This window comes from Pseudophryne corroboree, chromosome 10 (assembly GCF_028390025.1).
Source record: "Pseudophryne corroboree isolate aPseCor3 chromosome 10, aPseCor3.hap2, whole genome shotgun sequence".
NCBI lineage: Eukaryota > Metazoa > Chordata > Amphibia > Anura > Myobatrachidae > Pseudophryne > Pseudophryne corroboree.
Window position 1 is genome coordinate 245,004,397 of NC_086453.1, and position 14,948 is coordinate 245,019,344.

The 14,948-nt window shown below is 49.4% G+C and overlaps 1 protein-coding gene across 6 annotated transcripts in view; it reads left to right on the plus strand.

The window, feature by feature from the left end:
• The window catches only part of TTC12 (tetratricopeptide repeat domain 12), a 344,406-nt gene that overhangs the window by 100,834 nt on the left and 228,624 nt on the right, over positions 1-14,948 (plus strand). For all 6 annotated transcript variants that reach the window (XM_063943179.1, XM_063943178.1, XM_063943181.1 and 3 more), the window contains 2 exons: positions 6,512-6,530; positions 14,724-14,801. In XM_063943179.1, the coding sequence (XP_063799249.1) occupies positions 6,512-6,530; positions 14,724-14,801 (97 nt within the window). The remainder of the gene's footprint in view (positions 1-6,511; positions 6,531-14,723; positions 14,802-14,948) is intronic.

Here is a 14,948-nt window from a genome sequence, read left to right on the forward strand (position 1 = left end):
GTTTGCGACAGAAAACCCTACCCATGGGGATAATCCGGCACGCAAAGTTGAAGGAACCTAGTAACGACTGCACATGCTTAAGCCAAACCCTGCGCTTGCCCAAACAAGCTATTATGCACTTTATCATCAGGGAGGCGACAGCAACCCGCCACTGTGTCTATTTCAATTCCCAAATAGCTAAGACAACTGGAGGGGCCCTCACACTTGTCCGGCGCAACGGGAACCCCCAAACTGTCGAACAAGGACCTGGCAACCGACAGAATATCGCCACAGACAGAACTTCCCCCTGGGCCCATAAAGAGAAAATCGTCCAGGTAGTGAGCCACCCCGGGGTGGCCGGAGGCGGCCTGGACGCACCAATGCAAAAAGGTGCTAAATCTCTCAAAATAGGCGCAGGAGACTGAACAGCCCATGGGGAGACACCGATCCACGTAAAACTCGGCCCCCAATTTGAAACCCAGAAACCGCAGGGAATCAGGGTGCAGAGGAAGGAGCCGAAAAGCCGATTCAACGTCTAATTTTGCCAACAGGCCCCCCGAACCACAGTCCCGAACCAAGCGCAGAGCCTCATCAAAAGACTGATAACACACCCTGCACATGGCCTCGGGATTGGAGTCATTAACCGAAACACCAGGAGGATGCGACAAGTGCTGTATCAGGTGGAACTTACCCGGGGCTTTCTTGGGCACCACCCCCACGGGGGAGATGCACAAGGAGGGCAGAGGGGGAAAGGCGTAGGGCCCACACATGCGCCCCAAGCCGATCTCCGCGTCCATTTTCCGCCGGACCTCGTACGTGAATTCGCGAGCCGACTTCAAATTCCGGCGCGCCACCACATGCACCGAATCCGAAATGGGCAGGCAAAAACCATGACTAAAACCCTCCATAAGGAATAACGCTGCCGGGGTATAAACTAAGCCAGCGCCGCAATTCGGGAACCCGAATAGGGGAGGGAGCCTTACTTACCAACTACTCCGGCCTCGACAGGAGCGGAGGGCTTGCCGCTCGCCACCGAGGTGCAGTCCTTGGCCGGGTGACCGGCCCCGCACAACTTGCACGAGTGGCGAAAACTACAATTTACGCCCCTAGTGCATTTGCCTTCGTTGTAGGCAAAACACTTGCCTTTCCCCGATGAGCGGGAACCCGAAACACCGGCAGCCAAGGGCTTCTTGCCCGTGACGTCCGAAGTGGGCCTAACCTGTTGCGTGACCTCCAACCAAACCTCGACATCCTTAAAACACGCGGGCAGAATGGGATTACCATCCTGATTACGACGGAATTTCTCGTCGTAATCTCGCCAAGCGGAGCCCTTGGACTTCAAATACATGTCATGCACCAGAAAAAGATATTTAACCAAGTTGGGATACTCTGCGGGCCGCGATTCGGTGTAGCAAGCCGTGAAAACCAAGAAACCCCGCAACCACTGGTGAAATTACGGAAAGCACTCTCCCCAATGCCCCCTGTTTTCTTAGCTGCGTCAAAAGCCTGCCGCATTTCATCCGTAAGGGTGAAGATGTCAACGTACTTCCCCTTCCGGATTTTCTCCCACATCTGCTTGCGAACCCCCCGCGGAACGGGCGTATTGGCTCAATGCACCATCTCCATATAACGGGGGGATCAGAGGGAACTGCCGGCGCCGGTGCCTTTCGCGATTCCTTAGCCACGCACCACGCAATAAGCCTAGCCAGTTTACGTGGACGCCGCAGAGAACCTGAAGAAAAACTACTAGAAGAGGTGGAAGAAGTGCTAGAAGAACAATGAGAAAGAATAGCATGCTCACCAGCTCCTGAAGGACCCGGAACAGCATCATCCGCTTAACCCGTCTCCAGTTGGGGTGGAACATCTCCCGTTGGTGCCGCAGCTGCAGCTCTCCCCAACCTCTGGCCCCTCCGCGACGAAGTCCCGGAACTCGACATCACCTGAGCGAAGGAAACAGAAGGGACAACAGGCGCAGGAGAAACCAGCGCATCAACAGAAATGGGGGGAACAGGCGGGAGTGGGGGCAAAGCACATTCGCTCGGCAGAGGGGGGCCAGCGGGCAGCGGCGGGAGAGGACACCCCATGGAGGAGGACGAAACGGCGTGGGGGAAGGTAGCCCCGACCCCCGTCGCGCCACCAACGGTGTAGGCAGGAAGCCACGCGGGAGGTGGAAGGTGCCCGGCCGACCCGGGAAATCCCGTCGAAACAGGATGGAACGGAGTAGGAGCGAGGGGTGGCTACCAAAATTGGGCCAACGGGTTCGCCCCAGCCGGGGAGGACCCGGCATACGAGCCCGCAAAGGTAGGGGGGGATCGCAACCCGGGTGCCACCGACTGACCACGTGGGTTGGACGCCAGCGGCCGAACTTGCAAAATATGGTGAAAAGTGCAGTGAGGATGAAACCGGGAGGCCTATGAAAGGCGCTCCGGAGGACGTGGGAAACGCCTGCGCAAGTGGCCAGGGAAGGCCACCGGGGAAAAACTGCCCCCCCGGCAAACCTGTGAGGCGCGGCAAACGACAGAGGACGGCCAGGCAGGTGGAAAGCAGCAGCAATGGACGACTGCGTCGCCACCAGCTGCACCGCCCCCACCGGGCCAGGGGGAAGAGCCTGGAGCCCGACGCCCGGGGATGCCGACGCGGGCGGATATCCAGCGGGTGATGGGGAGCCAAGTGAAAAGGCCCCCGCTGCGAGATCCCCAGCCCCGAAACTGCTCGTGCGGCATCCGCCGCGGCAGTCCGTGCAATCCCCACCCCCCTTAACGCCTCAGGGGCTGTCCTAACCACCCCATTCCCAACAATATATGCGGGCGAAAATGGCCCCCCCGCGGGAATATAGGGCACAGGAGCCTCCTGTAACCCCACATTGATCTGTCCCCCCTGCAGTTGATGCCCCCCCTCACCCACCGCAGCCCGCCCGCGGACGCCAGGCACCACGTGGGCGCCCGCGCTGCTGGTCGTAGCCGCCGGTGGGGAGGGAAGGGGAGACGAGCTGGAGCTAGCCACGCCGGGCGAGGGAGCCACCCGGCGCACAGAGGTCGCCGGGGACGCCCGTGACCGCGGCCCGGCCGAGATGCATTCCTCAGCGGCATGGGCAGAGCGGCCGCCGGCCGCACGATCACCGCTGACAGGCCCGACCCCGCCGCGATCCTACAGACGCCGGAAGCAACCTCCGGGGGGCCGTACTCCGGGATCGCGAGTGTGGGGTGCCCGCGGCCTCCACGACGCGGCGGGAGGGGGGGCGGAGCGGCGGGGACGCGGCATGTCAAGGGCAGCAGACAAAGAGCACAGCACACAGGGGACTGTATTAAGGAAGAGGGAAAACGAGGGAGGCAGCAATTAAACTCTATAAAGGAAACACAGGGGCAAAACAGCACAATGCAATCACAGAGGCAATATACTCATCCTTCCTGCGCCATACAAAATGGCAAGAGGAAGTCTGAGGCACATGACTATGGATTGTATATTATCCTGAGACCAACCCCTAAACCCTTGACTGACAGCCCTATAATCCTATAGGAAAAATACAACCGAAAACCATGATCTACCTAGCAACTGCTTAGTCATAAACAACCAATCACAAAAAATTGGGCTCTTATATGGCCTCAGGCTTATGCAGCCTTCAGCTAATCTAATATCCATTTCTATTCACTGTCATCATCATTAGGATTGATGCAGAATATGGGCCTGATTCAGCGATGGCCACAGCTCTCATTGCTGCATCTTTGGATGTAGCAATAATATGAAATTATGCTAATGCTGCAGTAGGTGCCTTAGGGAAAAGTACGCCACCTACTGGCATCGCAGATCTGAGTGCTGCAGCCGTAGACGCAGCATTGGATCATTTGTGAGACCATCGGCCATCTGAGTAACACTGAGGGTACTAGGAAGTCAGCATCAGAAGACACAGACACGGGCCTTGCCACTCCTAGAAATAGGGGCATTGGATGCTGGCACTGACCCTACCCCGCCCCCAAACTCCTGCAACCTTTCAATCCGGCTGCAGTGCAGGGGTCAACATGTGCAACTATGCAGGAGCCGTTCTTCAAATGCGCATAATTGGTCCTGCACATGCGCATCATTGGATCCTGCAAATACACATCATTGGATCCTGCATATGCGCATTATTGGGTCCTGCACATAAACATCATTGGATCCTGCATATGCGCATTATTGGGTCCTGCACATAAACATCATTGGATCCTGCATATGCGCATTATTGGATCCTGCACATGCGCATCATTGGCTCCTGCACATGTGCATCATTGGAACCTGCACATGCGCATCATTGGATCCTGCACACGCGCATCATTGGTTCCTGCACATGCACATCATCGGGTCCTGCACATGCACACCATCGGGTCCTGCACATGCACATAATTGGATCCTGCACATGCGCATCATGTGATCCTGCACATGCGCATCATGTGATCCTGCACATGCGCATCGTTGGGTTAGCGTGCATCCCTGAATTAGGCCCTATGTTATCTCTTATATATTCAATGCAATGATATTCTTAGCAAACTTACCAATGGCAGTGTATCATTGTAACAAGCCGGTAACACAAATTACCAGGTGTAGCAGATTCCAGTAATGTGACATCAATTAGGAGGGACACTATAGAGGTAGAGGGAGTAATGTTGTGCCATGGTATGCAAATGGCAAAAGGAAAATTATCTCACCAGACAATATAACATTTTTAAGAGATAAGTGAGTAATTAAAAGGCAAATGTACAGTTAAAGGAGAACTGTCATGAGACTGAAATGTAAGATTAATTGTAGTATTTATAGACTTCTCAGTATGGGAGCAATTAAATCATGTATTTCTGAGTTTGTAGCATTAGCTCCTGTCTCTGACTGTACTGTAATGTGTCACTGAGCTGGGTTCCCGAGCTTGAAGCCCATGTGACCTGTAGGCATCTGGCAATGTCTTCTTTACGCCACATATCCCCTACCTCAGGCACTGAGATGACTAATGGCACCGTCCAACTCAGTGAGACAGGACCATAGGGGCTGGCTTAGTATGGATAGTCTTTGTAAGTCTTTTCTTAAAAACCTTTCCAGCTGTGTAAATGCTTTGCACTACGCATGCACCAAATCTATGTTTTATTGTTGTTATTGTGACATGTGTTCTTTAATACTTGGTGACTAGTGATGCACCATGATAATTTCTGAAATGCGTAGAAATCCGCAACTAAACACATGGGGGGTTATTCAGAGTCCGTAGCAGTTTTTGCTATTTTAAAGGGCCTAATTCAGTAAGGATAGCAAATTCTGCTAATCAGCAGAACTTGCTATCCTTTTGCACGCATGCTGGGGCCGCCCAGCGCTGGGCAAGGCAACCCAGCATGCTTACCGGCGCCTACCCCCTGCTACAAGCAGAAATTGCGATCGCCTCGCAATTTCTGCTTGTCAGCAGAAACTAAGGTTGACTCCTGACGGTGCAGCTTAGTTGCGGCCGCAGGAGTCCCAGCGCCATCTTACCTGTCGCAGTGGCTGCGTGTGATGTCACACAGCCGCCGCGCCCCCGACATGCCCCCGTTCGGCGCGCACAACCCACCGTTCGAGTTGCCCCGCCCCCGCAACGCTCCGTTTCCTCCCCAAAAATGGAGCGTTGCCGCCCCCCTCCCGCCCCGCCACCGCCTCTGCCTTATTGAAAGGCAGAGGCGACCGCATTTTCTGCAGCCCCCCGCAGACGCATGCGCAGTAGGACCCGCTGCGCATACGCCCACGGCACCCATGGAAAAATTCCGGCCGGATCACGATTTGCGATCCAACCTGAATTAGCCCCAAAATTGCATGCTGGGGACCACCCAGCACATGTCAAGGCCACCCAGCATGTGTTGCGCCGCCCAACGATGCAATTGCAATTCAATTGCGATCCCATCGCAGAATTGGGGAATTAGAGGTAGACCCATGCATGTGCAGCCAGGCTGCATGTGCAAGTGGTCTGGCACTATGGGGAACATTTACTAAGCAGTGATAAGAGCGGAGAAGTGATCCAGTGGAGAAATTTCCCCATCAACCAATCAGCAGCTCTGTATCATTTTATAGTATGCAAATTATAGATGTTACTTCAGTGCTGATTGGTTGCCATGAGCAACTTCTCCACTGGCTCACTTCTCCGCTCTTATCACTGCTTAGTAAATGTACCCCTATGTATCCTATCGCAGGAAACACAGGTGACGTCATCGGACCATGCTGAAAACGGCCGTGATACATCTCCATTTCCTGCTCCCCTTCCCCCCAATGCTGCAATGCTACCCCCGAATGCCCGCTGCGGATCAATCACTATGCAATCGCATCTTTCCGGGATGTGATTGCATAGTGAAAGTTTGAGCATGCGCTGGGCAAACGCTGCACATACGCAGATGGCCGAAAATCACCTATTTGCGAGGTTATCACAAATGTGTCCACCTCTGAAAACCCCCCATAATCATTAATGTTTTTCCAGCAATTTGTACATTTAAACTCATTTTTGCTTTTTATATTTTGTTCTCTTTTTTTGGGGGTACTTTCCTCGGATATGATTAAGAACTCTGAAATGAGCCAAGGTAAGATTATATGACTGCTGATATTAAGCTAAGTACTATTTTTGTTAATCGTACAGTATATACTGACTATATGGTATAGTTCTGGCAAGCTAGTAATAGGATATCAATTGATTTTATACAGGTCACAGTGATATGACGTAGTCACACTCAGGGGTTCTGCAAACACCTGCTGTAGCAGAGGTAATAATACTTGCCATCTGTACCCTGGATATTAGACATCAGTTTACCACAGGTGCTGCTGTGCTTGTGGAATTTCAGCAAGAGAATGGATAATGTCTCTCCTAATGACACTTATTATGATATGGTACAGTCTCTTACTGCACATCTTTCACAGATCATTATGCTTACCTTGCCATGAGTCTGTTTCTGGTTTCCAGCTGTTTGTTCTAGCTCTGCTAACCTGCTTCAGCCACTTTCTCTGGGATCCTGTCACTCTATTTCTAGCCTGCTGGTCCAAATGCCAAGCTACATACAGCTGCAGTTCTGTGAATTTAGCCCAGACACTCAGTACTTTTATACGGCTCTGCATGTGTATTCTTCTGAGTTACAATCTTTCTCTTCTTAAACTAGAGATGAGCGGGTCCGGTTCTCAGTGAACCGGACCCGCACCCGATCATAGAGGATCCGCTGGGGATCTTAGTCCGGCTCAGGTTTTCCTGTCTGACCTGAATCCCAATACTAGGCAAAATGTAATCTTCCCGTTGTGGGGTCTCACGTGTTTTGGCTTACATATAAAGGTCCCTCCCCGCGTTCAGGCGCCATTTCATGAGTGAGATCCGACAGAGTAGGCAGTGTATGCTGGGCTCTCAATTAAATTTAGCTAGCTAGCAGCAGCTACTGTAGTGCACGGTCAGTGGGCCTAATTCAGACCTGATCACAGCAGCAAATTTGTTCTCTAATGGGCAAAACCATGTGCACTGCAGGGGGGGCAGATATAACATGTGCAGAGAGAGTTAGATTTGGGTGGGGGGTGTTCAAACTGAAATCTAAATTGCAGTGTAAAAATAAAGCAGCCAGTATTTACCCTGCACAGAAACAATATAACCCACCCAAATCTAATTCTCTCTGCACATGTTATATCAGCCCGCCCTGCAGTGCACATGGTTTTGCCCATTAGAGAACAAATTTGCTGCTGCGATCAGGTCTGAATTAGGCCCAGTGTCCCTTCAAGTCTGCATAGGAAGGGGCACTGTCTGTGTGGAGAAAGGACCATTCCACTGCGTTTGTGTGACACTGTGAATAGAGCACTACACAGTCACAGGTGCCTTCTAGTCTTTATAGGGCACGCAGGGGCACTGTGTCTGTGTGGGGTAGAGTAAGGGGTCTGGTGTGTTAAGGGCAGTGGGTACACTGCAAGAAAATAAATAACAAGGCTGTGTCTGTGCCATTGTGGTTGTCCCCACGGGTCAGTGTCACTATCACTGACACTAAATAAAAACATTTTTTTTTTCCAACGTGTGTGTGTTCAGCCAACACAGGAAGACTGTGCTACTTTGTGTAATGGTCAGTGGGTCCAGTCAGGGCCACTGCCGTAATATTTGAGCAGTGCATTGGTGTTGAACACACGCCAGTGACAATGACCAGATGGTGAGTTTGTGGGACAGTGGGCTCTGTGTGGGACTGTGGGCTCTGAGGCACTAAAAAATGCAAAGGACACCAGTAAACAGAGGTAGAGGATGTGGGATTGTAGGCTCTGTGAGGCATTAAACGCCATTGGACTGAACTCTGGAGAGTTGTGCAACGTAAAGCGAAAGGGGCACTGCGTCAACAATTATAATTTACCGTATATACTCGAGTATAAGTCGACCCGAATATAAGCCGAGGCACCTAATTTCACCCCAAAAAACTGGGAAAACTTATTGACTCGAGTATAAGCCTAGGGTGGGAAATGCAAGTCTAGCCGTACACAGCCCTCAGTGCCAGATATGCCCCCACAGTGCCAGATATGCCCCCACAGTGCCATACTGCCAGATATTCCCCCACGGTGTCAGATATACCCCCACAGTGCTACATGTGCCCCCACAGTGCCAGATATGCCCTCATACTGCCAGATTTTCCCCACGGTGCCAGATATGCCCCCACAGTGCTACACATTCCCCCACAGTGCCAGATATGCCCTCACAGTGCCAGATATACCCTCATGGTGCCAGATATGCACAGCCCCCAACCCCCCCCCCCCCCCACCCCCCCACTGCCGCCGCCTGTCTCTACTCACCATTGACGGGCTATGTGTAAACGAATGAAGGGGCAGCGGAATGCGGGCAGCAGCAGGCGGTGCGGGCATCGGTGGCCGGCCTTAGGTCATACAGGAAAGTCTGCAGCGGCTGAGGAGGCGGGCGGCGCGGCGGTGCTTCAGCGAGCAGGGAGAGGGAGACGGACGGCTGCAGCAGCGTCACTGATTGATGCACCAATTACAGTGCGCTGCTGCGGCTCCCGTGTCCCCCTCCCTCCTCCTCCTTCCCAGAGCTCTCTACGCTCTGCTCCGGAGCATCACTCGAGTATAAGCCGAGGGGGAACTTTTTCAGCACAAAAAATGTGCTGAAAAACTCGGCTTATACTCGAGTATATACGGTATATAATTTAAAAAAACTCCATTATGAGCACTGTGTTTCTGATTCAGATTTGTTAGCAAAGCAAAAATAAATCACACAATTGGGCAAAACAATGTTGACTGCAGGTGGGGCAGATGTAACATGCAGAGAGATATAGATTTGGGTGGATCATATTGTTTCTGTGCAGGATAAATACTGGCTGCATGTAGCGCACAAATGTTAGCTTTATTTTTACACTGCAATTTAGATTTCTGTTTAAACATACCCAACCCATATCTATTCTTTTTGCACATATTACATCTGCCCCGCCTGCAGTGCAGCATAATTTTGCCCATTTATGTGCTTTTTTGCTTTGCTAACAAACCTGAATCAGGCCCTGTGCTAAATTACAGGTGCACTGTGCCATTAAAAACAAAAAAACCTATTGAATATGGACTGTGGGCTGCAGCACTGTGAGGCACTATGGGGATAATTCAGAGTTGATCATAGCAGCAAATTTGTTAGCAGTTGGGCAAAACCATGGTGGTCATTCCGAGTTGATCGCTCGTTATTTTTTTTTCGCAACAGAGCGATTAGTCGCTAATGCGCATGCGCAATGTCCGCAGTGCGACTGCGCCAAGTAAATTTGCTATGCAGTTAGGTATTTTACTCACGGCATTACGAGGTTTTTTCTTCGTTCTGGTGATCGTAATGTGATTGACAGGAAGTGGGTGTTTCTGGGCGGAAACAGGCCGTTTTATGGGAGTGTGTGAAAAAACGCTACCGTTTCTGGGAAAAACGCGGGAGTGGCTGGAGAAACGGAGGAGTGTCTGGGCGAACGCTGGGTGTGTTTGTGACGTCAAACCAGGAACGACAAGCACTGAACTGATCGCACTGGAAGAGTAAGTCTCGAGCTACTCAGAAACTGCACAGAGAAGTCTTTTCGCAATATTGCGAATCTTTCGGTCGCAATTTTGATAAGCTAAGATTCACTCCCAGTAGTCGGCGGCTTAGCGTGTGCAAAGCTGCTAAAAGCAGCTTGCGAGCGAACAACTCGGAATGAGGCCCATGTGCACTGTAGGAGGGGCATATATAACATGTGCAGAGAGAGTTAGATTTGGGTGGGGTAGATTCAAACTGAAATCTAAATTGCAGTGTAAAAATAAAGCAGCCAGTATTTACCCTGCACAGAAACAAAATAACCCACCCAAGTCTAACTCTCTCTGCAAATGTTATATCTGCCCCCCCTGCAGTGCACATGGGTCCTCATTCCGAGTTGTTCGCTCGCTAGCTGCTTTTAGCAGCATTGCACACGCTTGGCCGCCCCCCTCTGGGAGTGTATCTTCGCTTAGCAGAATTGCGAACGAAAGAGTAGTAGAATTGCGAATAAATAATTCTAAGCAGTTTCTGAGTAGCTCGAGACTTACTCCTACACTGCGATCAGCTCAGCCCGTTTCGTTCCTGGTTTGATGTCACAAACACGCCCTGCGTTCGGCCAGCCACTCCCCCGTTTCTCCAGACACTCCTGCGTTTTATCCTGGCACGCCTGCGTTTTTCCGCACACTTCCAGAAAACGGTCAGTTTCCGCCCAGAAACACCCACTTCCTGTCAATCACACTCCGATCACTTCAACGATGAAAATTCTTCGTTCGGACGTGAGTAAATATACTAAGTTTTGTGCTAAATTACTTAGCGCATGCACACTGCGTACCATGCGTATGCACATTTTTGCCTGCGAAAATCGGCAACGAGCGAACAACTCGGAATGACCCCCATGGTTTTGCCCAATTGCTAACAAACTTGCTGCTGCAATCAACTCAGAATTACCCCCCATGTGTGGCAGGTGTGACAGATTATAACATTTGCAGAGAGAGTTAGATTTGGGTGGGTTATTTTGTTTCTCTACAGGGTAAATACCGGCTGCTTTATTTTTACACTGCAATCTAGATTTCAGTTTGAACACACCCCACCCAAATCTAACTCTCTTTGCACATGTTACATCTGCCTCCCCCTGCAGTGCACATGGTTTTGCCCAACAGCTAACAAATTCGCTGCTGCGATAAACTCTGAAAAAGGCCCTATGTTGTGTGTTCAAGCACCGTGTAAAAAATAAACTAAAAATAAAACTATTGTGTGTTCAATCATTGTGTAAAAAAAAATGAAATAAAACTGTTGTGTGTTGTTCAGGCACTGTGTTAAAAAATAATTGAATTAGGTTGGCATTACTAGGAGCGATGTGAGTAAAAAAAATGGATCAGTCGCTAGAGGAGCAGGAGCAGCAACCCATTACTAGTGCTGTGGCTGCTTTCAGTCATGATAGTACTTCAACATCTACTAATGGTGACACAAAGTTTAAGAAAGGGCCTGAATTCTAAACAATATCGCACAGCGGCAATGCTTTTGTACCTGAGAAGTAGCTCCCTGCCAGCACAGCTCCTGCGCGCTGGCAGGGGGCTAACTGCCGCGTCCCGGGTCAGAGAGGCTGCATGTGATGTCATGCAGCCACCGCGGGCCACCCCCCCAATGGTCTGTAAATGCCTTTGTTGTCCAGACCGCACCCCGCCAACAGCATTCTAACGCCATTGGCACCGCCCTCTTCTGCCCCGCGACCACCTATTCCTTTTTCATCTCACTGGCTGCACATGCACAGTGTGCCCACTGCGCGAGTGCACTGCGCATAGTAATTCACACTGCAATCGCTGCCGCTGCAGTCTGAATTACCCCCACAGTCAGGAATCTCCTTCGGTTACCTCATATAATGATGCAACACCTTCTTGTTCTGAGTCTAGTAGAGGTGTCACCTGTAAAACAGGCAAATCAGTGCAGACCCCCCCCCCCACACACACACACACACACACACACACACACACACACACACACACACACACACACACACACACACACACACACACACACACACTATGGCTGAAGAACAAACTGTGTGTTCACAAAATTCATAAATCCCTGAGAAGAGTTTAAGGGTGTCCACGAGTGCTATGTGTGAGTCTGACATTTCTGACACTGTACTCATAGAGAAGCCTCCTTCCACAATTTCTACACCCTCTGTGGGTATAAGCAGTACAAATAAAGAAGGTGACATAGAAATTAGGATGATACTGTGCAAGTGCAAAAGATGAGGGGGATATTTGTGTATCTGATGCTAATTAGGATGTTGATGATGAGGATGTTGTTTTTGTCAAAGTAAGTCAGCCATAAGTGGCAGCAGTTCTTGCCTGTCACAAAAAGAATGCTAGTGTCATGTCTGGACACAAGACCAAAAAGCCACCTCTTGTGTGTGGAATTGTTTTTACCCAAAGCCTGACAACATTTGGGAAGGAATCTGTACCATTTGTAAAGGCCAAAGTTAGTAGAGGTAGGGATGTTAACTATCTAGGGACCTCCTCCCTGTTACGTCATTTGCAGCGCATTCATGCAAATTACTTACTGTATCAAAATCTGAAAAAAATCCTGTTAAATAATAACAGTTTGGACAAGCACACTGCACACAATCTCCACTACCACATCTTCATCATCAACCTCCTTATTAATGATTGGAGGCAGTCTTTCCAAAGAATTGCTTTGTGGGAGCCCAAACAAAGCAAGCACTTCAGCCACAAAAGTGGTAGTCCCTGTCGCTGAAGTGTATGGTTTGTTTAATTTGTGCATGTCCTTTTTAATATACAACATAATGTGAGTGGGAGGTCTCAAGGACAATCCCACCTTGCACCATTTGTGGATAAGATTTTGGAGAAAAAACATGGTGTTATTCCTCATAATCAAACTCTCTGGTGCACCTCATAAACATACTACAGGGGTGTGTTACCAAATTGGGAAAGAGGGGGATTAGGAGTGGGTAGTATGGCTTGCAGGTCAGCCTTCTAATATTTCTTTGTATGTAACATAGACTGATTTGGAGTTTGCAACTCTGCAGTGCAACTATTCATTTTATTGGCTTTTCTTTCAACCATTAAATCCTTGGCTATTAATATTATATTCTTTTATGACATGCTCTCTTCTCATTGCTGCAAAACCAATTGCTGTCATATTAAATGTGTTTCATTTTTTTAAATTAATCAAGTAATTAAATTAATAATTTATTTCAATTAATCAATCCAATCAATCAATCAATCAATCAATCAATGATTTACCTGTCTGCCACTACATACTCCACCTTAATATCCATGTACTGCCTTGGGGCCTCTTCTTTTGAAAACACTCTTTCTATAGGATCATATTGTTTATTAAAATAAATAGCCATCTTATCTGTCACTGCTGTGCCACAATGTTTCATAGATATGCTGTATTCTTAAAGTAATTGCCGTATGTTTGTGCCGCTGCTCTGTCGCTTCATTTAGCCAGCCAGCCAGCCTTTGGATAATATTAATGAACAATATTGAGCTGTGAGGTGTTAAAATTGACTGGAAATGACTGGAAATTAATGTTATCTAGGTTAATAACAATTGAGTAACAAAAACAGGCCCAGATTACATTGAGTCGGCCCTGTTTGTTTAAATACCGGGGGGAAATTGACTGGGTCCCTCGTATTTAGTCAACCAGCACCAGGCTCTTGGGCTGGTCCTGGTTCCAAAAATATGGGGGACAAAAGACGTAGGGGTCCCCCATATTTTTAAAACCAGCACTGGGCTCCACTAGTCGAGAAGATAATGCCACAGCCGGGGGACACTTTTATATAAGTCCCTGCGGCCATGGCATTACCCCTCCAACTAGTCACCTCTGGCTGGGGGTTCCCTGAAGGAGTAGGGACCCCTTAAATCAAGGGGTCCCCCCCTCCAGGCACCCAAGGACCAGGGGTGAAGCCAGAGGCTGATAGCCTTCATTTGTATAAAAAAAAATATTGTTTTTTGACGTAGAACTACAAGTCACAGCAAGCCTCCCCCAAAAGTTGGTACTTGGAGAACCACAAGTATCAACAATGGCTATCAGCCCCCCATCCACCGCCCAGGGATGGGGGGACAGCCTCAGGCTTCACCCCTGGTCCTTTGGTGACTAGTTGGGGGGGTAATGCCACAGTCACAGGGACCTATATAAAAGTGCACCCCAGCTGTGGCATTATATCTCTGGCTAGTGGAGCCCGGTGCTGGTTTTAAAAATACAGGGGACCCCTACGTCTTTTGTCCCCCATATTTTTGGAACCAGGGCCGGCCCAAGAGGCCGGTGATGGTTGTCTAAATACAGGGAGACCCCAGTCATTTTTCCCCCGGTATTTAAACAACCAGAGCCGGCTCAAAGAGCCCTAGGCTGGTTATGCTTAGGAGGGGGGACCCCATGCAATTTTTTATTTTTAACTCTTTCAGACCCCTTGCCACAGATAAGCATGCACAGATCCCTCTGATCCGTGCATGACTATCTGAACACGCCACCAAAAAGCAGGTCTATTTTAAAACTGCTTTTTTACGAATCCTATGCTTTCCCGGTAGTGTTTGAATATTGTCGGCAGTGATTGAGAATACGGATTCTTAGTAAATTACCGAGTTGTATCAAATAACAGCTATGTTTGACCGATGGTCTATTCATTCATATTTGTGAACTCAGCTGGCTAGAATCTATATTTTACTTGCCATCTTTTAATTTTCCTCCTCTGGGAACTTTTTTTTTACAAGGTTGCCTATGAAATATCAGCTCTGTTTTTTTGTTCCACCAGACAGTTTCCTCGCCCACTTGGAGAAAGATGCAGCAGAACGTGCCGAGAAAAGAACACAGGACAAAGCACTTGCAAATGGTAATTTGAGATGTGAAGCAGAATAGCACGTACAGATGTGTCCTCTTGTATCTTTGCTGCATCGCATGTGCGATGCAGCATTCCAAATCCGGCATAGTGGGAGCCATGCGTACACACCCTCCTGCTGCCATTGAAGTAACATTGCAA